The sequence below is a fragment of the Podarcis muralis genome, chromosome 12, assembly GCF_964188315.1.
Source record: "Podarcis muralis chromosome 12, rPodMur119.hap1.1, whole genome shotgun sequence".
NCBI classification, from domain to species: domain Eukaryota; kingdom Metazoa; phylum Chordata; class Lepidosauria; order Squamata; family Lacertidae; genus Podarcis; species Podarcis muralis.
Genome location: NC_135666.1, coordinates 6,178,644 through 6,206,621, shown reverse-complemented (window position 1 = coordinate 6,206,621; position 27,978 = coordinate 6,178,644). Strand labels below are relative to the sequence as shown.

Below are 27,978 nucleotides of genomic sequence, written 5' to 3'. Positions count from 1 at the left end.
AGGGAAAAGGAACAGCTCTTTTCTTATAACACCCCCATACCCAGCTGGGAAAAACCAGAATAAATTTATGATGCTAAGCTCCAAAACGAACCAGCAACTAATTTGAAAATGGAACAGTTCCGGAGCTATTTACACTCCAGTCTGCAGACACGGAAATGGTCCCTCCTGAGGACCTGATCCAGCCGCATTGGAAAGGATGAGCAAGGAGGAGACCGGCTTCCCTTACCTTGCCCTCGTCACAACATACATCAGCAGCGGCAAGAGGTCGTCCATTGGCAGGCTATATTCCTTCTCCAGCACCCGGTTCACTGTCTTCTCAATTTCCTCGTATGTCTTTTGGAGGATGTCCAGTTTTTCCCGCGGGTCAACAGTAGTGCTGCACAAAGGGGAAGACCTGGTGAGTATCAACGTAAGCCCTAAAACACTCGAACCAGAAAGCGTATGGAAATCCTTGGGGAGGCGGCCACAAGGATACTTCTGGCTCAGAAATGGAAATCGCAGGAGCTTCCAGCACTGGAAGAATGTCGGACTAAGATGGTGGAATATGTAGAGTTAAGCAAAGCTGACGAGGAAGATCCGGAATCAGAGTGACGAACTGTTTCAAAAGGACTGGAGCAAATTCATATTCTATATGAAAGAACATTGTAAACATCTGAGAACGTTTGTAGCTTTGAGTTGAAATGTTTTGTAATTAGAATATAAGGAACTGATTTACATTTAACAAGGGGAAATATAGGAATAAGAGAGAAGGTAAAACAGTGGTTATAGAAATGCTAAGAATAAAGCAAATATGTATGGAAGTCAGAAAGGGGGCGGGAGGTCGATGCTTGGACAGAGCGATGTTTAAGTTTATTGATTTATGTATGGAAATTGTGATAATGGCAAAACTGAAAATGTAACAAAAATTATTATTAAAAAAAGAGGAAATCCTTGGGGAGGTGAGTGTGGGCTTAGTCCTCCTCGATTTGGATAGAGCCTATGATTAGGTGCCTTGGGAATCTCTGCTTTCCTTTTGGTGAATGAGCAAGTTGCTAGTCCCTATGGAGGAATGGGGAACCTTTGTCAACCCGCAGTCATGCTGGCCAGGCTGGAGGGCAATAGGGTTGGGGGCGGCTGAGCTAAGAGAGTCAGACCAAAGTTCATGGCCCAACTCAGCTCATAGGTAAAGGTAAAGGGACCCCTGACCATTAGGTCCCGTTGTGGCCGACTCTGGGGTTGCGGCACTTGTCTTGCTTTATTGGCCAAGGGAGCCAGCCTACAGCTTCTGGGTCATGTGGCCAGCATGACTAAGCCACCTCTGGCGGACCAGAGCAGCGCACGGAAATGCCATTTACCTTTCCGCCGGAGCGGTACCTATTTATCTACTTGCACTTTGACGTGCTTTCGAACTGCTAGGTTGGCAGGAGCAGGGACCGAGCAATGGGAGCTCACCCTGTTGCGGGGATTCGAACCGCCGACCTTCCGATCGGCAAGTCCTAGGCTCTGTGGTTTAACCCACAGCGCCACCTGCATCCCAACTCAGATCATAGGAAGTTACAATTTCTCAACTGAACCCACCTCACAGAGTTGTTGTGAGAGTAAGGAGGTGCAGAACCATGCAAACTGCCTCCAACACCGTGGAAGGAGGAAAAAGAAAACAAATCGGTTAAAGCTGACCGAAAGTCCAGAGGTACCATTATTATCAATTTATGATGATGGGGTGGAAGCTTCACAGGCTATGAAGGACCTGCTCACAAATTTATTGACAGCTGCACAAATTATGATAGCTAGGAAGTGGACGCTGGTGGCGCTGTGGGTAAAAGCCTCAGCGCCTAGGGCTTGCCGATCGAAAGGTCGGGAGTTCGAATCCCCGCGGCAGGGTGCGCTCCCGTTGTTCGGTCCCAGCGCCTGCCAACCTAGCAGTTCGAAAGCACCCCCGGGTGCAAGTAGATAAATAGGGACCGCTTACTAGCAGGAAGGTAAACAGCATTTCCGTGTGCGGCTCTGGCTCGCCAGAGCAGCGATGTCACGCTGGCCACGTGACCCGGAAATGTCTCCGGACAGCGCTGGCCCCCAGCCTCTTGAGTGAGATGGGCGCACCTAGAGTCTGTCAAGACTGGCCCGTACGGGCAGGGGTACCTTTACCTTTACCTTAGGAAGTGGAAGGGGCAAGCAGAATACAAAATGGAAGAATGGCATAAAGAGGTGTGAGATATAGCTGTTAACGATAAATTAACATGTGCCATTACAGTAAGGTGGGGAATATGCAGGAGAAATGATTTTGAGGCGATACGGAGGGTGTTTGCAGAATGTGTACTGTTAAAACGGAAAGGGGTCAAACCAACGCAAGAGGTGTTGAAACTTGGGGGGGTTGGATAGTTGCAATGGAATGGTTTCGGTGGTGGGGCGCACATTTTTATTCTTATTCATTTATGATTATTACTTCGTCAGAGAAAAAGAAAATGTCAAGAAAAAGAAAGAGGAAAAAAGAAACAAATTTTTGCTGTTAAATCGGGTCCTCCCTGAAAGAGGGCACGTGTTGCGGTGAGACCTGGCAACCTAACCCTGTGTTGTGGGTGGGTACGTTTGGATAGCCACAACACCCAATTGGTAGGTCCCTTGATGCAGGGTTCAATCAGGCCAATGGGACACAGGCTAAACGGATCAAGGGACCTATATATACCTATGCATGTGACCCAGAGCTTCCTCTTTCGGCGTGTGCATTCGGAACGCCCGCCCACCTCTCCCTCTATTTAGGGCTTGCGCGCTTGACCTTGCTATGCCGTCGTGTGTCGTCTCTCGTTGGGACAGGGGCATGGCAGGAATTCCCCACTTGGCTGATTGGCGTGCCTGAGTCCAGGGGAGCATTTGGGTGGCGGAGATAGCCTGTTCCTGACTTTCCACTTATCCAGGTGTTCACCCTTGGCTGACCTATGCTGGTGTCCTGGGTCAGCGCTACCTGCCACGGTGCAGGGAGCTAGTCGAACCAGAGCCTATGCAACCAGTCACTTGCTGAAATCAATAAAGTTGTGGCCTAAATTCTGCCAAAAACCAAACCAAAATTTGAGTCTTGTCTGAATTTATTTAAGGGGAAGGTTTAAAGGTCTAAACACGCAACTGTTTCTCCACTTAAAAAATTAATGGGTGGCAACTTACATCAGCTTCTGTAGACATTCAGTAGCAGAAAGAAAGCAGCGGTCTTTGACCAGTGATCGTCTCTAAAATACACACACACATATATAGAATTATTGTTCTTCCTATTTATTTATTATCCACTTGCACCTGGAACCTTGTGCTTGAAAAGCAGATGTTCTGCTTCAGACAGAATGTCTCCCTGCCCTGCCCAGAGATGCCATTGAGGACTGAGCTTGGGAGCTTCTAGGTCAGGCATAGGCAAACTCGGTCCTCCAGATGTTTTGGGACTACAACTCCCATGATCCCTAGCTAACAGGACCAGTGGTCAGGGATTTTTTTTATTTTTTATTTTTTATTAAAGAGTTTCTTGTTTTACAGAAGTAATGTCTCTCATATTTTTTCCATGTAACATTTTTACAAATCCGTTTCATTTGTTGAGACATTAGGGGGAGAAAAAAAATGAGAAGGGGTGGAGGAAGGAAAGATGGGTGGGGGTGGGGTGGCGATGTTTCTGTTATGCTTAATGTATGTGGGGTTTGGTGTCAGCGTTGCTTATGCTGTTCACTTGTGTTCCTTTGGTGGTGAGAGAGGTTGGGGGTTGGCCTAGGGTGTGGTTGTTTGTTTGTGATTGGCTGTGGTGATCTTTGTTTTCGTGTGTGAGTGGGGTGGGTGGGTGTTTTGGATCAGGTTAGCCATATTGATTTGCTAGTGGATTATTGTCATTGTCTTGTTGGGCTGTGTATGTGATAAAGGGGAGCCATACCTGGGTAAAGGCGTCTTCTTCTGTTTGTCCCCATGTCAGTTTCAGTTTATTGGTTAATTTTTCTAGTAGGGCTGTTTCCCATACTATTTGGTACCATTGGTCCATGCTTACTCCTGACAGGTCTCTCCAGTGTCTGGCTATGGTGTTTCTGGCTGCTGAAAGTAGGTGGGTTATGAGTTCTTTGTGGTGTAAATGGGCATTGTTGTCTTGGAAGATGTTTAGTAGGGCCAAATCTGGGGTGGTGTCTAATACTTGCCTAGTTACAGTGGTGCCTCGCAAGATGAAATTAATCCGTTCCGCGAGTCTCTTCGTCTTGCGGTTTTTTCGTCTTGCGCAGCACGGCTATTAACGGCTTAGCGGCTATTAACGGCTTAGCGGCTTAGCGGCTATTAACGGCTTAGTGGCTTTAAGAAAGGGAAACAAACTCGCAAGAACTCGCAAGACGTTTCATCTTGCAAAGCAAGCCCATAGGGAAATTCGTCTTGCGGAAAGACTCAAAAAACGGAAAACCCTTTCGTCTAGCGAGTTTTTCGTCTTGCGAGGCATTCGTCTTGCTGGGCACCACTGTATTTTACATATTTCTCATATGGCTGTTGTCCAGAATAGTACCAGTGGTCAGGGATGATGGGAGTTGTAGTCTCAAAACATCTGGAGGGCTGAGTTTGTCTGTGTCTGTACTACGTGCAAAAGATGTGCATTACTAGGAAATTGGAAAGCTCCTTTGAACCACCAGACCCTCTAAGTTATCTATATTAACCAGCTGCAGCTCAAGAAACCACAGAATTAAATTCCAAATATCGCTGAATTTGTCAATAACAACAGCAGCAACCAGAGCTTGTTTCTAAAAAAATGTTTAGGGGTACTCTCATTTTCCTACTCATATTGAAAAACTGCCCCTCAATGAAGCCAAACGTAGATTCACAAAATGTATGCGCCCCCCCCTGCGTCCCCCCAGAAAAAAAGCACTGATGATGATGATGATGATAACAACAATAATAATTTATTTATTATTTGTACCCCATCCATCTGGCTGGGTTTGCTGTTTTAGGGGTTGTTTTTAAAAGTCTGGAATGGATTAATCCATTTTGCATTACTTTCAATTGGTTTGGGGACGCTTTGGTTTCAGAATGGACTTCCGGAATGGATTAAGTTTGAGAACCAAGGTACCACTGTATATGTATGTGTGTGACCACAGAATTGACCCTGGTTCCTTCTCCCTGCAAGGCAGCTCCTTCTCCATTGAGCCACGCCTGTGCTACTCAAATGAGTTTTACACGAGGGATCTGTTTCTATATTTTTTCAAGGCATCCTCTCGCTGTCACCTGCAATGGTCCAATCCCACCTTACTGCGTACGCGAACCAGAAGAGAACTGAGGGTGGACTTACCTGGTTACTTGTGAGTGTCAGATCTTTGAGGGGCCACAAATATCTGAAATGAGAAGAGGTCGGGGTCAAAGGGCGGAAAAGGGATTTCTGTTTGGAGCAGCAAGGCTTGCTTGTGGGCTAGAATCATAGAATCATAGAGTTGGAATAGACCACAAGGGCCATCGAGTCCAACCCCCTGCCAAGCAGGAAACACCATCAGAGCACTCCTGACATATGGTTGTCAAGCCTCTGCTTAAAGACCTCCAAAGAAGGAGACTCCACCACACTGCTTGGCAGCAAATTCCACTGTCGAACAGCTCTTACTGCCAGGAAGTTCTTCCTAATGTTTAGGTGGAATCTTCTTTCTTAGGTGGAATCTTCTTTCTCCAGTCTTTGGCTTCCCAAAGGCATTGTGGGAAACAGGATAAGAACAAAACACAAGCCTTTTGGTATGAGCCAATGGCCCATCTAGTTTCGCAGTGGCCAGCTAGATGCCTTATGGGTAACCCTGAGCATAAGAACTCCTCTCTCACAGTTTCCAACAACTGGGACTCAAAAGCAATGCTGCTTCCAGCCGCAAATGCGCATTCTTCAACAACAACTTTGTTGGACTGGTCATGTTGTGCAGATGCCTGATGATCGTCTTCCAAAGCAACTACTCTATTCCAAACTTAAAAAATGGAAAGCGTAATGCTGGTGGTCAACAAAAGTGGTTTAAAGACTGTCTCAAGGCAAATTTAAACACCAACACTTGGGAAACACTGGCCTGCGGGTACTCCAGTTGAATAATAACACAGTGGTACCTTGGTTCTCAAACGCCTTGGTACTCAAACAACTTGGAACCCAAACACTGCAAACCCAGAAGCATGTGTTCCGATTTGCGAACCTTTTTCGGAAGCCGAATTTGCTCCGTTTTGAGTGTTACGCTTCCGATATGAGTGTTACGCTGAGGTCTGTCTGTTTTTGCTATTTACAGTATTTTGTGTTTTCATTTGTGCGGCTCTTTTTTTAAAAAAAAATTGTGACTGTGTGGAACCCAGGTCAGCTACTGATGGATTGATTGGGTGACTGCAGCACATTGTTTATTGTTTTCATTTTATGGATCCATGGTCTCGTTAGATAATAGAATTCATGTTAAATTGCTGTTTTAGGGTTTGCTTTTAAAAGTCTGAAACGGATTAATCCCTTTTGCATTACTTTCTATGGAAAAGCGCACCTTGGTTTTGGAACGCTTTGGTTTTGGAACGGACTTCCGAAATGGATTAAGTTTGAGAACCAAAGGACCACTGTAGTGTTATCAGAAAGGAAGAAAAACAGCTGGCCACCTCAGGTTACATACATTTCAGGTTACAGACTCCGCTAACCCAGAAATAGTGCTTCAGGTTAAGAACTTTGCTTCAGGATGAGAGCAGAAACCGTGCTCCGGCAGCGCGGCGGCAGCTGGAGGCCCCATTAGCTAAAGTGGTGCTTCAGGTTAAGAACAGTTTCAGGTTAAGATTGGACCTCCGGAACGAATTAAGTACTTAACCCGAGGTACCACTGCAATAATAATTTCAATGGGTGGACAATACTGAGCTAGACTGACTGAGCAACGATATGACGGGAAAGGGCTTTAGCTCAATGGTGGAACATCTGCTTTGCATGCAGGATATAGAAAGGGAGGGAGAGGATCTCTACAGCATCCGCAACCACTCACTTTTGGACCTCCAGGAATTCAAGCAGCTTAACATCAGGAAACAGGCTGAGATCCACAATCCCTTGGCAATACAGGTCATCCTCTTTCTGGTGGTAAAGCATGTAGAGCATCGAGAGTTCTGGGTAGAAACACGGCAGGATGACGGGCAGTACGAGGGCCGAGCCGTTGAGGTCACTGAGGCGGAGGAAGCAGAAAGGGAAGTTTGAACAAAGGGGTGCAACAGAAGCATTACAACTAATCGACAACGCTTGGACTACAGCAATGTGCTCTACGTGGGGCTACCTTTGAAGGTGACCCGGAAACTGCAACTAATCCAGAATGTGGCAGCTAGACTCGTGACTGGGAGCGGCTGCCAAGACCACATAACACCGGTCTTGAAAGACCTACACTGGCTCCCAGTACGTTTCCAAGCACAATTCAAAGTGTTGGTGCTGACCTTTAAAGCCCTAAATGGCCTCAGTCCTGTATACCTGAAGGAGCGTCTCCACCCCTATCATTCTGCCTGGACGCTGAGGTCCAGTGCCGAGGGCCTTCTGGCGGTTCCCTCACTGCGAGAGGCCAAGTTACAGGGAACCAGGCAGAGGGCCTTCTCGGTGGTGGCGCCCGCCCTGTGGAACACTCTCCCACCAGATGTCAAAGAGAAAAACAACTACCAGACTTTTAGAAGACATCTGAAGGCAGCCCTGTTTAGGGAAGGTTTTAATGTTTAACAGACTACTGTATTTTAATACTCTGTTGAAAGCCGCCCAGAGTAGCTGGGGAAGCCCAGCCAGATGGGTGGGGTATAAATAAAAAAATATTATTATTGTTATTATTATTATTATTATTATTATTATTATTATTATTATTATTATTATTTGCAGAGGACCTTGTGCTTGGCGCTTGCTTTTTGCAAACCAGCCTTGGGAGACGGAGCAGCGTAAAAAGGATTTTTTTTTAAAAAATGCAGAGTGTCTATTTTGTAAAATTTAGATACCGCTTGATTGAAAACAAAACCTCAAATTGGATTAATGCATTCTAATCAAGTAGCTGGGTCAGTATGGAGCCAACCATTGAGGGTAGGTTAGTGAGAGAGGGTCTTTTCTTGTAGGATCATAGGGGCAGGGACCTGTTTTTGATCAGAACCCCCTGTTGCTAAGCACACCGTGGGCTTTGATGGAGCTCTAGAAGGAAAATAAAGTAGAATCTAAAAAGTTAAAGGACCCCTGAAAGTTAAGTCCAGTCGTGACCGACTCTGGGGTTGCGGCGCTCATCTCGCTTTATTAGCCAAGGGAGCCGGCGTACAGTTTGCGGGTCATGTGGCCAACATGACTAAGCCGCTTCTGGCGAACCAGACCAGTGCACGGAAACACCATTTACCTTCCCGCAGGAGCGGTACCTATTTATCTACTTGCACTGGCGTGCTTTCAAACTGCTAGGTTGGAAGGAGCAGGGACAGAGCAATGGGAGCTCACCCCGTCGTGGGGATTCGAACCACCGACCTTCCGATCGGCAAGTCCTAGGCTCTGTGGTTTAGACCACAGCGCCACCCGGGTCCCCAAAGTAGACTCTAATTGCAAATAAATAAATAGATTGCAATGCACTTTAAAATAGGACTAGGATGTAACCCACAATGCTGATAATTAATTGGGGGGGGCAGGGGCTATGCCCATATTATAAGGGTTGTGGGTCAATGGTAGGGCATCCTCAATGACATCTCCAAGTCAGGCTGGAGACGTCCCCCGTCTGAAAAACCTGGCGTGCTGCTGCCAGCCAGTGTTGACAATACTGAACTAGCTGGACCAAGGATCTGACTCAGTGCGAAGCAACTTCCTGCATTCAAGAAGCAACAAAACCATTCCGTGCGTGCCACTACCTCTCCTCCATGCCTCCGGCAGACGGTTGACCTTTGACCTCCAACGCAAGTCGCAGCAAGCCCCTGAATGGCAAAAGAAGCAAAAAAGGAAATTAAGGTAAAGGTAAAGGGACCCCTGACCATTAGGTCCAGTTGTGGCCGACTCCAGAGCAGCGCATGGAAATGCCGTTTACCTTCCCATCGGAGCGGTACCTATTTATCTGCTTGCACTTTGACGTGCTTTCGAACTGCTAGGTTGGCAGGAGCAGGGACCGAGCAACGGGAACTCGACCCGTTGCGGGGACTCGAACCTCCGACCTTCTGATCGGCAAGCCCTAGACTCTGTGGTTTAACCCACAGCGCCACCCGCGTCCCAAAAGGAAATTAGGGCCACTTAAAATCAGCGGGTGTCGGGACGCGGGTGGCGCTGTGGGTTAAAGCCTCAGCGCCTAGGACTTGCAGATCGAAAGGTCGGCGGTTCGAATCCCCGCAGCGGGGTGCACTCCTGTTGCTCGGTCCCAGCACCTGCCAACCTAGCAGTTCGAAAGCACCCCCGGGTGCAAGTAGATAAATAGGGACAGCTTACTAGCGGGAAGGTAAACGGCGTTCCGTGTCCTGCGCTGGCTTGCCAGATGCAGCTTGTCACGCTGGCCACATGACCCGGATGTGTCTGCGGACAGCGCTGGCCCCCGGCCTCTTGAGTGAGATGGGCACACAACCCCAGAGTCTGTCAAGACTGGCCCATATGGGCAGGGGTACCTTTACCTTTACCTTTACTAAAATCAGCGGGTGCTCAGAAGCTAGACAGGATCTAGTTCTAACAAATCTATCAACTAGCTTCTTGTTATGTACAAGGGAATGTGCTTCGCTACTAGCTCACTAGCATGAGCGAGGAAAGATAATATTTAATCAATATATCCTCTCCTACTATCCTTAACATTCCCACAATTAGCTACCCCTGATCATTGCGAAAAACTTTAAAGAGTGGTCTGGTTTGCACCCAAGAATACTGGGAATTGCAGTTCACGAGCCAGGCTCTCCCAAGGGTGCCCCATTTAATACTCTGCCACCCAAGACTCAGCACCCATTGGCTACTGAGGATGCTCATTGGATTTGCCTCCTGTGAATTATTCTATTAAAGATTTCTTGTGCTTCTGTGAAACCCCAGGATTCCAATACTTTCTGGACCCTGTTTTTCGGCTGACATTCTCCTTTCCCTTCCTCCCCCACAACAAACACTCTGTGGGGTGAGTGGGGCTGAGAGACTTCAAAGAAGTGTGACTGGCCCAAGGTCACCCAGCAGCTGCATGTGGAGGAGCGGAGACGCGAACCCGGTTCCCCAGATTACGAGACTACCGCTCTTAACCACTACACCACACTGGCTCTCTATATGCTTCTATATCTTCTGCCTGAAGGCAGGAGATCAAGAAAGTGCCGGCCAGGGTGTGAATCATTCCTGAGAATTTTCCTCACTCTTCTGAAACAACAGTCTTCCGCTATTTCATCCAGCGGATTCACGGGACAGCCCATAATATCTTGTGCTGTATTCACCACCCTCTGTAGGCACTTCCTATCAGATGATGTCAAACCAGCGTACCAGACCGTGATGCAGTATGAAAGAACACTTTCTATTGTGGACCAGTAGAAGGAGCTCATCAGATGTTAATTGACATCGTTCTTCCTCAATACTCTGAGGAGATGGAGTCTCTGTTGGGCTTTCTTAACCACCTGGGTTGTATTGATTTTCCAAGTACTGTAAGGTCTTCACTGAGATAAACTCCCAGGAACTTAAAGGAAGAGACGCTCTCCACATATACATATACAGATGTCCTGGGGGTTTGGATTTCACTAGCGCATCCTTGAAAAGAATACCCTGGCAAAATTTGCCAAAATTTGCCACAAGGTAAGCTACGCAAGAGGTCACCTGCAAGGTGGATCCTCTTTGAGTTTCTCGGAGCAAAAACGACCATCCCAGAGGGGCGCCACAGCGTGCAGATACGTACTGGTAGAATTCCCAAATCTTCTTTGCGTAATGCTTGACCTCCTCTTGCGCCATGCTGAGAAGATGCTTATTTGCTCCGATCCCAGAGTAGCTGGCCTGGAACGCCAACGTCAGAGCCTTCAGGAATTTCCCCAGGGGGTGCAGAGAAGATTGCAGAGCCTGTGAAAGCGATGGGAAAACAGAGCCTCTTCAGATTCAAGGCAAGACTCAGCTATTGGGAATTGATTTACAGCAGTACTGTTGGAGTACTGCTGGAGAAGTTACTTTCCCTTCTGTGTGAGATGCTGTTCTGTACTGGTGCTGAGAGATAACAGACATGCTAATGGATTCTTTGTATATAGACTGTAAATAAAGTAGTTTTAGAACTACGATTGTCTCTTTCTTCTGAAGTGAGTTCAATGTGGCTTGCGTGGGGTTGCGGCGCTCATCTCGCTTTATTGGCCAAGGGAGCTGGCGTACAGCTTCCGGGTCATGTGGCCAGCATGACTAAGCCGCTTCTGGCGAACCAGAGCAGCACACGGAAACACCGTTTACCTTCCCGCTGGAGCGGTACCTATTTATCTACTTGCACTTTCACATGCTTTTGAACTGCTAGGTTGGCAGGAGCTGGGACTGAACAATGGGAGCTCACTCCGTCGAAGGGATTCAAACCACGACCTTCTGATCGGCAAGTCCTAGGCTCTGTGGTTTAGCCCACAGTGCCACCCGCGTCCCTAAGGACAATAGAGACTTTTTTAAAGATTGGGAACCATTTATGTTGTTCATACAAATATATTTTAAAGAAGTGAACTCACTAGCAGGGTTTGAGCAAACACAATTAAGAAAACAAGTGTGAAAGTTAAGGAGCAATAACTGGGAAAATAACCAAGTGTAAGAGGTAATTTGGAAAGATTTGGTATAAAAATGATAAGAATGTAAGGACATTCGGTTAAAAGATTTCAAAATGAAGGTAAAATAAAATAAGCAGAAGAAGCAAATATTTAAAGAACCAGAAGAGGAATTTGAGAGAAGTCAGGGGTGGTGGTGGGTGGGTGGATATTAAGATTAATATATATCTTATTGTGTTGATGATGATTATGTTGAATATAAAATTGTACAACCAATTTTTTTTAAAAAAAAAATTCAAGGCTAGGTTGGCAGGAGCAGGGACCGAACAACGGCAGCTCATCCCGTCGCGGGGATTCGAACCGCCGACCTTCCAATCAGTTTAGACCACCGCGCCACCCGCGTCCCCAATATTGACATAAGGCATAATAAAAGTTAATTTGGGGGTGCTGGGCAGATCTTTGCACCCCGGGGGCGCATATGCTAAAGACAGCCTTGCTTGGCGTTATCAAGATCAGACTCTAAGCAACCGAGCTATTATGCAAACAGCATCGAACAAGTTACCTGGCGCAGGTAATCTTGCAGGTCATCCTTCTCCTGGTGTTCAATGAGTTCTTCAAGGTAGTCAACTTTCTTGGGAGCCTCTTCAGTTCCTCTGAGAGGACAAAGATTAACAGAGCGCAGTAGTCCATCACCACTCAAAACGTCTCCTAACATGATTTGCCTCCAATTTTTTATTCCTATTATTTATTTGGTTTTTCAGATTAAAATTTTACAGCCACATATCCAACCTAAAAAACAAGATTCCAAGCAATCTCCTGGACTTCCCTCCTCAGCAGAAGTTTTATCGTTAAGATAGCTTGCGAGTTTATCTTTAACCAATCGATTATCGGGAAGGGTTTTTTATTTTCTCATTTTTGTGCAATACACTGCTTTGCTGCTATTAACAATCAGCAGTAAATCGGCATTTGTGACTTCAGAATTGAGTAACCCAGAGTATGCAGAAATGGCAAAAGTTTCCGGAAGAATAAGAAATCAAGAAGAGAGACTTTTTAAAAATTTAGAATAGGGAAGATTTAAGGCCTGTTTGGAGAACCATTGCAAACAGCTTAAAACACCGGCAGGATGAGCCGGGAAACAATTTAAATGGAGTATGTAGGATAAACAATAAATGGATTTAAATTGCATATGCAGTGATAAAAGATATAACATAAGCAACCACAGAAAAAGGTGTGTGTGTGTGTGTGTGTGTGTGTGTGTGTGTGTGTGTCATTATTATTGTTTGGTAACTTAAATTGGATGAGTAAATTTGTACTGTTTATGAATGAGAAAATGAGAAAGAAAATAAATAAATAAATAAATAAATAAATAAATAAGAATGAATCTAACAGCTTAAGGAGGGATTTGCTGGAAAGGCATAGTAGGTATAATAATAATAATAATAATAATAATAATAATAATAATAATAATAATAATAATGTATACCCCTTTCATTTATACTGACTGCCACTCTGGGCAGCTTCCAACTGAATACAGTGGTACCTCGCAAGACGAATGCCTCGCAAGACGGAAAACCCGCTAGACGAAAGGGTTTTCCGTTTGCGATGCGCTTTGCCAGACGAATTTCCCTATGGGCTTGCTTCGCAAGAAGAAAGCCCATAGGGAAATCTCCGGGGACCTCTTTTAAAATGCTGGCGGTTGGGAGCAAAGACTTTCGCCCACCGCCGGCCTTCAGAAGAGGTCCTGGACCTCTTCTGAAGGCCGGCGGGGGGCAAAGGCCTTTGCTCCCCCCCACCTGCCTTCCCGGGACAGCGGAGACTTCTCCGCTGTCCCGGGGCGATCTTAAAATGCTGGCGGGCGGCAGCGAAGCCTTCGCTGCTGACCCCCAGCATTTTAAAAGCCCCCGGGACAGCGGAGACTTCTCCGCTGTCCCGGGCGATTTTAAAATGCTGGTGGGCGGCAGCGAAACCTTCGCTGCCGCCCGCCAGCATTTTAAAATCGCCCCGGGACAGCGGAGGCTTCGCTGCCGCCCGCCAGCATTTTAAAATCGCCCCGGGACAGCGGAGGCTTCGCTGCCGCCCGCCAGCATTTTAAAATCGCCCCGGGACAGCGGAGGCTTCGCTGCCGCCCGCCAGCATTTTAAAATCGCCCCGGGACAGCGGAGGCTTTGCTGCCGCCCGCCAGCATTTTAAAATCTCCCCGGGACAGCGGAGGCTTCGCTGCCGCCCGCCAGCATTTTAAAATCGCCCCGGGACAGCGGAGAAGTCTCCGCTGTCCCGGGAGCTTTTAAAATGCTGGCGGTCGGCAGCAAAGCCCTCCTGTCCCCGGAGCTTGCGGGGCGGGAGGTGGGGAGAAGCGCTTTTCTTCCCACCGCCAGCCTTCAGAACAACAGCCTTCTGAAGGCTGGCGGTGGGAAGAAAAGCCCTTGTCCCCCCCCCCCCAGCCTTCAGAAGAGGTCGGGGGACAGACTGTCCCCGGACCTGGTCTGAAGGCGGTTTCCATCGGAACGCATTGGTTGATTTTCAGTGCATTCCTATGGGAAACCGTGCTTCGCAAGACAAAAAACTCGCAAGAAGCAAAAACTCGCGGAACGAATTAATTTCGTCTTGCGAGGTACCACTGTATTAAAAACAATACAGCATTAGACATTAAAAACTTCCCTAAACAGGGCCGCCTTCAGTTGTTTTTTAAAAGTAAAATAGTTGTTTATTGCCTTGACATTGGTCAGAGGGCGTTCCACAAGGTGGGCGCCACCACCGAGAAGGCCCTCTGCCTGGTTCCCTGTAACTTGACTTCTAGCAGGGAGGAAACCGCCAAAGGTTCCTCGGAGTTGGACCTCCGTGTCTGGGCAGAACGATGGGGATGGAGATGCTCCTTCAGGTTCTGCCCGGACACTGAGGTCCAGTTCTGAGGGCCTTCTGGTGGTTCCCTCCCTGCGAAAAGCTAAGTTACAGGGAACCAGGCACAGGGCCTTCTTGGTAGTGGCACCTGCCCTGTGGAACACCCTCCCACCAGATGTCAAAGAGAAGAATAACTACCAGACTTTTAGAAGACATCTGATGGCAGCCCTGTTTAGGGAAGCTTTTAATGTTTAACAGACTAAAGGTAAAGGTAAAGGGACCCCTGACCATTAAGTCCAGTCGTGGCCGACTCTGGGGTTGTGGCGCTCATCTCGCTTTAGTAGCCTAGGGAGCTGGCGTACAGCTTCCGGTTCATGTGGCCAGCATGACTAAGCCGCTTCTGGTGAACCAGAGCAGCACACGGAAACGCCGTTTACCTTCCTGCTGCAGCTGTACCTATTTATCTACTTCCACTGGTGTGCTTTCGAACTGCTAGGTTGACAGGAGCAGGGACCGAGCAACGGGAGCTCACCCCATCGCGCTCTTCCGATCGGCATGTCCTAGGCTCTGTGGTTTAACCCACAGCGCCACCCGCGTCCCTGTGTTTAACAGACTACTGTATTTTAATACTTTGTTGGAAGCTACCCAGAGTGCCTGGGGAAACCCAGCCAGATGGGTGGGGTATTTTTATTATTATTATTATTATTATTATTATTATTATTATTATTATTATTATGTTGGGCTGAGGCCATTTAGGGCTTGAAAGGTCAGCACCAACACTTTGATTTGTGCTTGGAAACTAACTGGGAGCCACAGTAGGTCTGGACGGGGGTTATATGGTCTCGGTTCCCTTTTCTAACGTGACCCGAGTTCAGGTTTCGCCCCAAGCCCTTCTCCTCACCTGTGGCAGAAGAGATACTCCTGGGATTTCCTCAGCTCTTTGCTCGTCTGAACGTGGAAGCCCATGAAAGCCTCCTCTGTTTCCCCTTGACCGCCTGAGCGGATGAACTCCAGGAAGGGGCTGTAGAGGCCTTCCCATCTTTTCTCTACCGGGAATACTTCCTGACCCAGCTGGCTGAACAAGGAGAGAAAAGTTTCTCAGACGAGGTTTCCAAGAATCACAGGGTCGGAAGGGACACCGAGGGTCATCTAGTCCAACCCCCCCGTGCATAGGCGCCGACTCCATGGGGCCTGAGGGGGCCCGAGCCCCCTCAAAAATTCGTTTGGGGGGGCTCCGCCCCCCCAATAATTTGAAAAAGTTATTAGTTATATTATGCTTTGTAAAATCACAAAATTATGTTGGTATTTTTTATTTTCCTTGTTTGACGATAGTTACCTTTTAAAATACATTCAGTAATGAGTTAAAACAAATAATTATTACGGTAGTAAGCAGGTTAACTGAAAAGAGTGGTGTGAATCATGATAGTGTTACGGTGCTGCGGGCACACTTAGAATTTGTCCCGGTGCGCGAACCTTCGTGTAAAGTCTGGCGGGCCAGCGCTGCGGCCGCGGCGACATCAAAAGGACTGGAGCAGAAGCGCCTGGAATCCTCCACCTCGCGTCGCCTTGACGCTTCAAGACATTACGACGCCGCGGCTATATAAAGCCCACCCTGCTGGCGCAGTCATTCAGTGTGGATAGTTTTGTTCAGTGCATGCTGCAGACGTGTTTAGCGTTCCGACTTTAGTGTTTAGTGGACTCTTTTATATGACTATATTTTATTCGTTTACTTTAGTCTCTTAGTGTATTGTTACTGTAAATTAAATTAGCTTTTTACGAAAATACCGTGCGTGTTTATGTTTTGTTTCTTTTTTCAAAGCCAAAAAGTGTTTCAGGCTTGTCGAGTTTCCCGGAGTGTGGAGTTATAGAGAGTCGAGTTTTCGGGGTTCTAATGTTGATCATATGACTCTAAAATACTTTTAAAAAACTTTTAAACTCACTAATTTTCATCTAAAATTTAGAAAACTTCCCGGGGCAGGACCCCGGTATGGCCCCCCCCAATATTTTCTATAAGTCGGCGCCCCTGCCCCCGTGTGACCGAGTTAAAAAAAGAAGAAGAATGGAAATGGGTAAAACTGATGGTAATTGCAGCCAGATAGGTTATAGCGAGTAATGGGGAAAATACAGAAGAGCTAGGGGTGAACCAATGGAGGGGAAAACTGAATAATATTATAATTTTAGAATACCTAACTGTGAAGATACACAGAATGAAAGGGTTTAAGGTCAGTGAGAAAGAGGAGGATTGGTTTGAGAAGATATTGAATTATTTGAAGAATTTGGGGCAATTAAAATGTTAAAAGTTAAATAAACCTTGTGGAAGGAGGAGTGTAAATGTATATAGAAGCGTACATATGGTTGATTTGAATATGTTATTATTGAGTAATATTGAGTATGTATATTATTGAATATTGTATACCCAATGTATCAGCTGCCTGGGGGCGGGGTTTCATTGTGTTTTGGTGGTTGGTAAAAAATAAAATATAAACTATATATATATATTAAATCTAGTCCAACCCCCTGCTATGCATTCAAATTCACACAACCCCTGCCTTCCCATCCCTTGATGGCTGCAGAGTAACGGAGGCAGCATCCCTGTGTGAATGAGCCAAGAGAGGAAGCGTGGTGCAGTGGTTAGAGCAGCCTCTCAGATGTTCTTGAGCTACAAGACCCATCATCCCTGACCACTAGCCAAGCTGGCTGGAGGGGGGGGTGATAGGAGTTGTAGTCCAACGGCATCGTAGGTGGAGAAAGGCTGGATTAGGGACCTGGGAGACCTGGGTTCGAGTCTCCACCTTGGGCCAGTCACTGCCTTCTCCCTGCCTCCGTCTCAGGGTTGCTGTTGTCGTGGGGATTGAATGAGGAGGGAAAGGGCCGCGTGTGCCATTTTAAGCTCCTTGTTGGGGAGGAGAAAGGTGTGGTGTAAATGCAAGAAATAAATTAAGATTAAATCGCCACAAACGATCCTTCACCCCAGGCAACGCTTCTCCATTCCCACGTTTGTCGCCTTCTTTTAATTATATTTATTCCTCGCCTTTCCTCCGAAGAGCTCAAGGGGGCAGCAAAAGCACAGACTCTAAATGTGTTTGCGTCGTGGTAATACAATAACGAAATAATCGTAATAACCGCGGTTCCCACTCGCCTCCGTTTTCGCCCTCACAAAAACAACCTTGTGAGGGAGGTTAGGCTAAGAGGGAACGGCTGGTCCAAGATTCCTGTGTGGAAGGGAGTTGGACTGGATAATAATAGTAATAAAATAGTAATAATAATAATAATAATAATAATAATAATAATAATAATAATAATTTATTTATTTATATCCCGCCCTCCCCAGCCAAAGCCGGGCTCAGAACGGCTAACAACAGTAACAGGTTACCTCCTGACTCGACAAGCCTATGAAATGCAGGCAGAAAGTTGCCCCCGCTTTAGGCCAAAGCACTGGTACTTAAGAGGTTAACCAGGCTCTCTTTTTATTAATCGATCTGTCTATATAATTTTTATTAAATTTTCTGCCTGCGATTCAAAGTCTGGGGCTGCTCTAGCAAAGTAATCAAAGTATAATTTTTATTACATTTTCTGTTTTACAATTTAGAATATTCATTTATACAACCTTAAAATATCAGTGACTTCCCTTCTTCCCTTTCCGTGGTTCATTTTACATATATCATAAATCCCTGCAGATTTTACATAAACGAAACCATTCCGTATTCCATTATTACTTCCGTCAAAACTTATTTACACTGTTGAATTTATCTGAAGGCTGCCAACATTTTCAAGTGTACACAATTCCCCCCATATAGTCAATAAACATTTTCCAATCTCCTTTAAATGAATGTTCCCTCTTGTTCTCTTATTCTATAACTTAGGTCTGCAAGCTGCACATCAATTTAAGTTGCCATTCTTCTTTGGTTGGGACCTCGCTTGTTTTCCATTTTTGGCCTCGGGCCGCCGTAGCGGCATACATAAATAACCCTTTTTGACACCTGGGAATTTCCATCTGAATCCCCCCCCCCCACCTCCCAAAAAAGGACTCTGGCTTTTTGGGGAAAGGTGCTTTTAAACATTATTTTCACTTCATTATAAATTATTTTCTGGCCCACGTAGGACCAGTCTGGATAGTTAGCCTTGGTGAAGACTTGACGTTTTCATCCCCCAAAAAGTTTTTGAGTTTCTGCTGAAATGAGAATGCATTTTAATGTTGCATTTTAAGTTGTATTTCAGTCAATTTTTTTATATCTGGTGTCAGCCGCCCCGAGCCCGGTCTTGGCTGGGGAGAGCGGGGCATAAATAAAATTATTTACAGTGGTACCTCAGGTTAAGTACTTAATTCGTTCTGGAGGTCCGTACTTAACCTGAAACTGTTCTTAACCTGAAGCACCACTTTAGGTAATGGGGCCTCCTGCTGCCGCTGCGCCGCCAGAGCACTATTTCTGTTCTCATGCTGAAGCAAAGTTCTTAACCCGAGGTACTATTTCTGGGTTAGCGGAGTCTGTAACCTGAAGCATATGTAACCTGAAGCGTATGTAACCTGAGGTACCACTGTATTATTATTATTATTATTATTATTATTATTATTATTATTATTATTTCCCAATACTCCTTTCCCCTTTTACAAGTCGACCACATATGAAAGAACGTTTTTTCAGAGGTAAACCACGCTCTCGACTCCGACTTACAGTTTCTCTGCGGTGTCATCCTGTTCGCCAGACGTGTCCAGGATTCCTTGAGTTTGCAGCCCGTGGGTCGATTTGCTGCTGAACGTGCCCTCCAGGGTGAATCCGTTTGGGAAGGTCAGCTTGCCCTGAAAACCATCCCCAAAAGACAGAGTTAATTTTTCATTCATTCATTCAAAACCATTCATACCCTGGTTTGTATAGCAGCAACAGAATTCCGGGGAGCCTGGCATCATTGGCAAGGATGGCATTTCCTCTGGTAAATTGAGATTCCTGCTTTGTAGGGGGAATGGGAAAGCCTTATCTAAATCATCCCTATTGGGCCATGGTACACACAACTCCGGGACGCGGGCGGCGCTGCGGGTTAAACCACACAGCTTAGGACCTGCCGATCAAAAGGTCGGCGGTTCGAATCCCCGCGAAAGGGTGAGCTCCCGTTGCTCGGTCCCTGCTCCTGCCAACCTAGTAGTTCGAAAGGACAACTCACTTTGCCGACAAAGGTCAAGTCTCTGGTGAAGTTTCCCACAAAGATTGAGTCGTCTTCCAGGAGGAGGGTCCCAGGTCCCTGCAGATCGTAGGAGAGAAGGGGAGGTAAATTAGCAAAACATGCCTCCTAACTGTGCATATTTAAAAAAGGAAGGTGGAATTATGAAACCCATACAACATTGTGCAAACTTGACGAACTCAAATGACTTTTCCACCGGTTTTATTTTGCAGAAGTTATTCTGATGGAACTCTTGAGTCCAGACACTCCTCCGCCTCTGCAAGCGTCTATTTGCACTCATATGGGCTAGAAACTTTTCTTCCCTTTTTAAAATAAAAAGTAGGAAGAAGAGTGAGGTTCTGCTGGTTCAAATTTCTCCTAGGTCCTTCTCTCACAGCCTCCATCCTTGCAATATGATACTGGACTGCCTTGCAGGGATGTTTGTAAGACTTGCTTTGGCACAGCACTTGAGTAAATTGGCAAAGATCCAAATCAAATACAGTGGTACCTTGGGTTAAGAATCTAATTCGTTCCGGAGGTCCATTCTTAACCTGAAACTGTTCTTAACCTGAAGCACCACTTTAGCTAATGGGGCCTCCCACTGCCGCCGCGCAATTTCTGTTCTCATCCTGAAGCAAAGTTCTTAACCCGAGGTACTATTTCTGGGTTAGCGGAATCTGTAACCTGAAGCGTCTGTAACCCGAGGTACCACTGTAAGTATAGGAAATGTAAAGAAGGTTCTTTTTATCATACGTGGTGGTCTTGTAGTAAGGTTAAAGCTTGCTGGGAAATGATATATAATGAATTGGAAAATGTGTTTAAATTAACATTTGTAAAAAACAAACACCCAGAAGCTTTCCTTTTGGGAATTATAGGGACAGAACCACCCAAACTGTATAGAAATTTATTCATGTGTGAGACCACAGCGGCAATAATGCTACTCGCCCAAAAATTGAAAGAAGAAGAAGTCCCAGTGAAAGAAGAATGGATACAAAAACTTACGGAATATGCAGAAATGGCAAAACTTACCAGAAAAATAAGAAATCAAGGTAACAAACTTATTTTTATAAACGAATGGAATATTTACAAATAAACTATAAACAGATAAGAACATTGGCAGGATTATTGTTATAGCCTGCAGTTTTATAAAAGCGTATATATTTAAAGTGGATGAATATATGAGCAAATTAAGCTAATTTGGATATGCAGAAACTATGAAAAACAAATTTAAGGAACCGCAGAAACAGGGGGAAGAAAGTCGAGTTTTGAAATGTCAAAATGACTGTAAAATTATTGAAATGTATAACATTGAAAATCATAAATATATTTTTTAAAAAAAGAAAGCACTTGATGAAGGCTACCTGACAAGCCTGCATGAGAGTTCAAACATTTTATTTCCCGGTGATCCTTACCACCATTTTATCCATGTGGAAAGTTCTCTGATAGCAGACGCCCGACTGCATGAGCACAAGCCCTGCTCCATGTCTCTGGTCTTCCTGCCACATCCCAATGTACCTCTCCCCTCTGAAATAGAACGAGAGGAATCACAGAATTGTAGAGTCGGGATATGCCACTGCCATAATATCAGGATGAAAGCCAAATAAATCATTCCGACCATATTCTCTTTCTGCAAACCTCATTACAGTGGTACCTTGATTCCCAAACTTAGTCCGTTCCAAAACCAAAGCGTTCTAAAACCAAGGCACGCTTTCCCATAGAAAGTAATGCAAAAGGGATTAATCCGTTCCAGACTTTTGAAAACAACCCCTAAAACAGCAACTTAACATGAATTTTACTATCTAACGGGACCACGAAGGGGACAGCAGAGGACGAGATGGTTGGACAGTGTTCTCGAAGCTACCAGCATGAGTTTGACCAAACTGTGGGGGGCAGTGGAAGACAGGAGTGCCTGGCGTGTTCTGGTCCATGGGGTCACGAAGAGTCGGACACGACTAAACGACTAAACAACAACAACGGGACGACTGATCCATAAAATGAAAGCAATAAACAATGTACTGCAGTCACACAATCAATCCACCAATAGCTGAACTGGGTTCCACACAGTCACAAAAACAAAAAACAAAAGAGCCACAAAAACACAAAATAAATAACAAAAACAGACAGACCTCAACGTAATACTCAAAACGATGAAAGTGAAATGCAGTAATCAAGGTAAAGGTAAAGGGACCCCTGACCATTAGGTCCAGCCATGGCCGACTCTGGGGTTGGGGCGCTCATCTCACTTTATTGGCCAAGGGAGCCGGCGTACAGCTTCGGGGTCATGTGGCCAGCATGACTAAGCCGCTTCTGGTGAACCAGAGCAGCACACGGAAACGCCATTTACCTTCCCGCTGGAGTGGTACCTATTTATCTACTTGTACTTCGATGTGCTTTCGAACTGCTACGTGGGCAGGAGCTGGGACCGAACAACGGGAGCTCACCCCGTTGCGGGGATTCGAACCGCCGAATTTCTGGTCGGCAAGCCCTAGGCTCTGTGATTTAGACCACAGTGCCACCCACATCCCTAATAATCAATGTACTGTATTGTAAAATAAATAAGACAATATTGCAAATGATAATTTATTTTTTTTAAAAAAAAAATAATCTTACGTGCACTGATGATAGTCATTGTTTGGATGGGGGGCTTTTATCCATTTCTGCAGTCACACAACCAACCGATCAATCAATCAATCAATCAATCAGTAGCTGAACTGGGTTCCACACAGTCACAAAAACAAGTAACGAAAACGAAGTCACAAGCCACAGTCACAAAAACGAAGACACAAGGCACAGTGACAAGTCAGTCCCATAAAACGAAGAACAAGTCACAGTCAAAAAAAATGAAAAAGCCGCACAAACAAAAACACAAAAATAAAATAAAATGCAAAAACTAAAGCTCCAAATATCACCTCTGCGTTGTGTGGGTGCTCGGGACTCAGCAGCCGACAGCCTCAACAGGAAGCCTCTGATTCATAGCTGTCAACTTTTCCCTTTTCTTGCAAGGAATCCTATTTGGAATAAGGGAATTTGCCTTAAAAAAAGGGAAACGTTGACAGCTATGCTCTGATTAGCAGCGGGGGACTCAATTTAAAAACGGAACACACTCAACAGAAAGCGGAACATGTTCCGCTTCCAAGGCAGGCATAGGGCAAACTCCGGCCCTCCAGATGTTTCGGACTACAATTCCCATCATCCCTAGCTAACAGGACCAATGGTCAGGGATGATGGGAATTGTAGTCCCAAACATCTGGAGGGCTGGGGTTTGCCTATGCCTGTTCCAAGGCAAAGTTCACAAACCAGAACACCTACTTCCGGGTTTGCAGCGTTCTATTTCCAAGTTGTTCACAAACGTAAGCTGTTCTAAAACCAAGGTACCACTGTACAGCAGGCGGCTTAAAGAAAAACGCTCCAAATTTATGGGTGACTTACCTCTCTTTGTCGTCCCAGACGCCATAGCCGTGTTTCTTGTCATTTTCCCAGTGCCCGGAGTACTTGAACGGCTGCTCAGCATCCGAAGCGTTCTCCAAGATGCCAAACCCTTGGCGTACATTGTCCTTGAAATACCCTTTGTAGACCATCTCATCGCCATACCTGGGAAAAATGCATGCAACATCTATTTGGGATGCTATTTTGCAACTTTGGAACTCCCCGCCAATTGATTCTAGAGTTGTAACTGCTTCTGGTGCCTGCTAAAAGCTTAAGCAAGCCTACCCAGACATTTAAATGGGACATGGATTTTAATACGTAAATTTCAATTCATAGTGTGCATTTTTGAAACTGCTGGCTTTATTTTGAAAAATTGGGAGGGGGTCAACTCGTTCTTAACATTTGATTCCACTGAGAATTTGCACATATAGTTTCTATAAGATGCTTAAGGATTGTGATGATTATGCAGTATAAAATCATGGAATTGTAAAGTTGGAAACAGCCTATCCACTTGCAGGTGTGAGCATGGAGAAGGTGGAAACAACCTCTTTTGCAAGGATTAAAAAAGGCAAAGGGTAAAGTGACCCCTGACCATTAGGTCCAGTCATGGCTGACTCTGGGGTTGTGGCACTCATCTCGCTTTATTGGCTGAGGGAGCCGGCGTACAGCTTCCGGGTCATGTGGCCAGCATAACTAAGCCGCTTCTGGCGAACCAGAGCAGCGCATGGAAACGCCGTTTACCTTCCTGCCGGAGCATTACCTATTTATCTACTTGCACTTTGATGTGCTTTCGAACTGCTAGGCTGGCAGGAGCAGGGACCGAGCAACAGGAGCTCACCCTGTCACTGGGATTCGAACCGCCGACCTTCTGATCGGCAAGTCCTAGGCTCTGTGGTTTAACCCACAGTGCCACCTGTGTCCCTTTGTAAGGCTTAAGGTAAAGGTAAAGAGACCCCTGACCATTAGGTCCAGTCGTGACCGACTCCGGGGTTGCGGCACTCATCTCGCTTTATTGGCCGAGGGAGCCGGCGCACAGCTTCCGGGTCATGTGGCCAGCATGACTAAGCTGCTTCTGGCGAACCAGAGCAGCACACGGAAATGCTGTTTACCTTCCTGTCACAGTGGTACCTATTTATCTATTTGCACTTTGACGTGCTTTCGAACTGCTAGGTTGGCAGGAGCAGGGACCGAGCAACGGGAGCTCACCCCGTCAAGGGGATTCAAACCGCCAACCTTCTTATTGGCAAGTCCTAGGCTCTGTGGTTTAACCCACAGCACCACCCGTGAACCCCATAACCTTTGCAAGGCTTACTCACTCGCAAATCCCATAACCGCTCATCTTGCCTTCTCGCCAGTGACACTTGTAGCAGTCATAGCGGTCCTCGGAGGCGCGAGGGATGAGGCAGATGCCAAACCTGAAGCCAGGAACAAGATGATCACAGAACCACAGAACTGTGGGGCCGGAAGGGACCCCCAATGCTCATCTAGTCTAACCCCCCTACAATACAGGAATGACAGCTCAAGAACCCCTGAAATATTTCCATCCGACCTCTATTTGAAAACCTCGAAGGAAGGAGAGTCCACCATCTTTCAAAGGAGACCGTTCCACCACTGAACAGCTCTCACCCTCAGAAAAGTTCTTCCTGATGTTTAGTTGGAATCCGGGTGGATAAAAATCAAAGATTTTTTAAAATTTAAATTAGATTTCTTTGATTTAAATCGGATTTTTAAAACAAAATCCTTTTGGAGGAAAAATCTTTCTAAAGATAGTTTTCTATTTATGTTACATTATAGTCCAAAGGCTATTCATCAGGAAATAAGGATTTCTTTTAAGTTTTTCATGTGTGCTACAACTCAGTCTAAGTTTTGTTTTTAAATTGTTTAACCACATTGGTTAACAAACATATACATATGCTATAACGTTATTGTTTTAGTTAAATAAATTGTTTAAATTGCTATTAAGGAAGTGATTATTTTCCTCCTTCTATTAAAGCACAGCAGAAAAGTGGTCCAAATATAAACACCAATTTCACAATTATCTGTCGATGTATTTCTGATAGTATAACCAAATCAGTAATGTTTGATTAAACTGTAAAAAATACTCTGAAAATTATTCCAAAAACGAAACCTTCACCTGGTTGTAAATATTAAGAAGATGCCAGCAAGGTTGAACCTTTATGTAAAAAACAATGATTTAAATCATTAGTCTTACTGACTAGTGTTTTAAATCAATTTGATTTAAATCAAATCCACCCTGGTTGGAATCTCCTTTCATGTAACTTGAAACCACTGGTTCGAGTCCTACCCTCCGGAGAAAAGAAGCTCGCTCCATCCTCTATGTGACAGCCCTTTCGATATTTGAAGATGTCAATCCTATCTCCTCGCAGTCTCTCCTTTCCAGGGCAAGCAAACCAGATGGCCCTCAACTGTTCCGCTTAGTTTCCAGACCCTCAATAATCTTCATCTCCCTCCTCTGCACACCTTCCAGCTTGTCAACCTCTTTCTTAAATTGTGGCGCCCAGAACTGGACTCAGGACTCCGGGTGGGGTCCGACCAAGGCAGAATAGAGCAGTACCATTTACGCACCATCGAGATGTGCAATTCAGGGTGGACCAAAGCTGTTTCCCCTGCACACCTGACAGGTGAGCCCGGTAGCATCCTTACCCATGTTCCATGCCTTCCTGGAAGTCCCCGACATAATTCCGACCATCTGGCCACGTCAGAGTCCCCCTGGAAAGAAGATAAACCCATTATGGCCAGAGGAAAGCCAAGGTTTGACTCAGTCCAGGGAAGCAATATTTGTGTATTGGAGCAGGGTCAGCAACTATCGGCCTGCAGGCCCAATTCCGCCCATTTAGCTGGCTTGTCCTACTCCCCCCTTCTTTAAAAAAGTTAAAAGTGTGATGTAAAATGGAAGTGGGGATCGGAGGAAGAGAGAGAGAACACAAACAGGGCCTATGGACTTACTTGCCGTGGGGTTTACTCAGCCGCCACTCTCCCTCGTAGGTCGCGCCCTTGAACCTTCCTTCCTCCTGGAATGTGAAGCTGGAGAAGCGGCAGACTGGCGGGTCTCTCCCACGGCCAGCCTCGCCCCACAGAGGGAAGTCTCGCTTCCCGCTCAACGCCTGGCGCACGGCCTGGTTCAGCTTCCATTGCCACACGGCCTGCGGGATGGAAAGAGGAGGAGAGCAGGGAGGACGAGGGGATTAAGCAAGGAAGCAGAGATAGAGGAGGGGGTGTCAGTTGCAAAGTCTGCATCAACCCATGGCTGGGAGGTGCACAAAAGTGCCCATTCAGCTTCTCATTTTTCCAGCTTTGCATTCAGCTCCATGCCTGTTTGCCTGTTTGCCTGTCAAAAAGCACCCCGCAGTTTGCCAAGTTGCCAATGAAGACCCCTTGCTCTCATTATATACAGTGGTGTTAAGTACTTAATTCGCTCCGGAGGTCCGTTCTTAACCTGAAACTGTTCTTAACCTGAAGCACCACTTTAGCTAATGGGGCCTCCTGCTGCCGCCGCGTCGCTGGAGCACGATTTCTGTTCTCATCCTGAAGCAAAGTTCTTAACCCAAGGTACTATTTCGGAGTCTGTAACCTGAAGCATCTGTAACCTGAAGCGTATGTAACCCAAGGTACCACTGTACAGTCATACCTCGGGTTAAAGTAGCTTCAGGTTAAATCTTTTCAGGTTGCATCCCGCAGCGACCCAGAAGTAACAGAACAGGTTACTTCCAGGTTCCGCCGCTTGCACATGCGCAGACGCTCAAAATGATGTCACGTGCATGTGCAAAAGCGGCAAATTGCGACCCGCGCACGTTGCGTTCTGCTCATGATGCGAACGGGGCTCCGGAACGGATCCCGTTAAGATTCCAGAGGTACCACTGTAAAGGTAAAGAACCCCTGGACGTTGAAGTCCAGTCAAAGGCAACTATGGGGTTGCGGCGCTCATCTCGCTTTCAGGCCCAGGGAGCCGGTGTTTGTCCGCAGACAGCTTTCCGGGTCATGGGGCCAGCAGCATTAAACTGCTTCTGGACACCGTGATGGAAACCAGAGCGTATGGAAACGCTGCTTACCTTTCTGCCGCAGCGGTACCTATTTATCTACTTGCGCTGGTGTGCTTTCGAACTGCTAGGTTGGCAGGAGCTGGGACAGAGCAACGGGAGCTCACACTGTCATGGGGATTCAAACCACCTTCTGATCGGCAAGCCCAAGAGGCTCAGTGGTTTAGACCACAGCGCCACCTGTGTCCCATGCATTTGTGTATACATTCCTTGGCAGGAGAACTGCATTGCCAAATTTGGAGAAGTGTGAATCTCAAAGGACGACTGTGCTTCAGTTCATGTAAAAAGGTAAAGGGACCCCTGACCATTCGTCCAGTCGTGACCGACTCTGGGGTTGCGGCGCTCATCTCGCTTTACTGGCTGAGGGAGCTGACGTACAGCTTCCGGGTCGTGTGGCCAGCATGACTAAGCCGCTTCTGGCGAACCAGAGCAGCGCACGGAAACGCCGTTTACCTTCCCGCTGGAGCGGTACCTATTTATCTACTTGCACTTTGATGTGTTTTCGAACTGCTAGGTTGGCAGGAGCAGGGACCGAGCAACGGGAGCTCACCCCGTTGCGGGGATTCGAACCGCCAACCTTCTGATCGGCAAGTCCTAGGCTCTGTGGTTTAGACCACAGCGCCACCTGCATCCCTTCAGTTCATGTAATTAGGTGCAAATTAGGTCAGCTGTCCTTTAGAGCCAAATTTCTCCCTCCCATCCCAGACAGATCCAACTTTTAGCCACCAGCATCTACCCCTGGGCAGTGAGTCCCACACAGCTACATACCCGTGACTCTGGTTCTTTGGCCAAGAGGAAGAACATGCCTTCAGGGGTGTTGATACGGAGGGTGTGCCTTGAGAAACAGCAAGCAAAACAGAGAGCGGAAGGAAAAATCTTTCTAAAGATTTATATTTAAGTT

The 27,978-nt window shown here is 46.3% G+C and overlaps 1 protein-coding gene across 4 annotated transcripts in view; it reads right to left on the bottom strand.

Annotated features, from left to right (window-relative positions):
* Positions 1-27,978, bottom strand: part of ALS2CL (ALS2 C-terminal like) — an 88,732-nt gene that overhangs the window by 6,306 nt on the left and 54,448 nt on the right. For all 4 annotated transcript variants that reach the window (XM_077936674.1, XM_077936676.1, XM_077936675.1 and 1 more), the window contains exons 9-24: positions 27,846-27,912; positions 25,987-26,183; positions 25,684-25,749; positions 24,336-24,434; positions 23,023-23,184; positions 21,006-21,117; positions 19,597-19,674; positions 19,113-19,237; positions 15,341-15,514; positions 12,164-12,254; positions 10,776-10,933; positions 8,794-8,856; positions 6,939-7,112; positions 5,264-5,306; positions 3,136-3,197; positions 227-376 (exon numbers count right to left, since the gene is read on the bottom strand). In XM_077936674.1, coding sequence (XP_077792800.1) covers positions 227-376; positions 3,136-3,197; positions 5,264-5,306; positions 6,939-7,112; positions 8,794-8,856; positions 10,776-10,933; positions 12,164-12,254; positions 15,341-15,514; positions 19,113-19,237; positions 19,597-19,674; positions 21,006-21,117; positions 23,023-23,184; positions 24,336-24,434; positions 25,684-25,749; positions 25,987-26,183; positions 27,846-27,912 — 1,821 coding nt within the window. The remainder of the gene's footprint in view (positions 1-226; positions 377-3,135; positions 3,198-5,263; positions 5,307-6,938; positions 7,113-8,793; positions 8,857-10,775; positions 10,934-12,163; positions 12,255-15,340; positions 15,515-19,112; positions 19,238-19,596; positions 19,675-21,005; positions 21,118-23,022; positions 23,185-24,335; positions 24,435-25,683; positions 25,750-25,986; positions 26,184-27,845; positions 27,913-27,978) is intronic.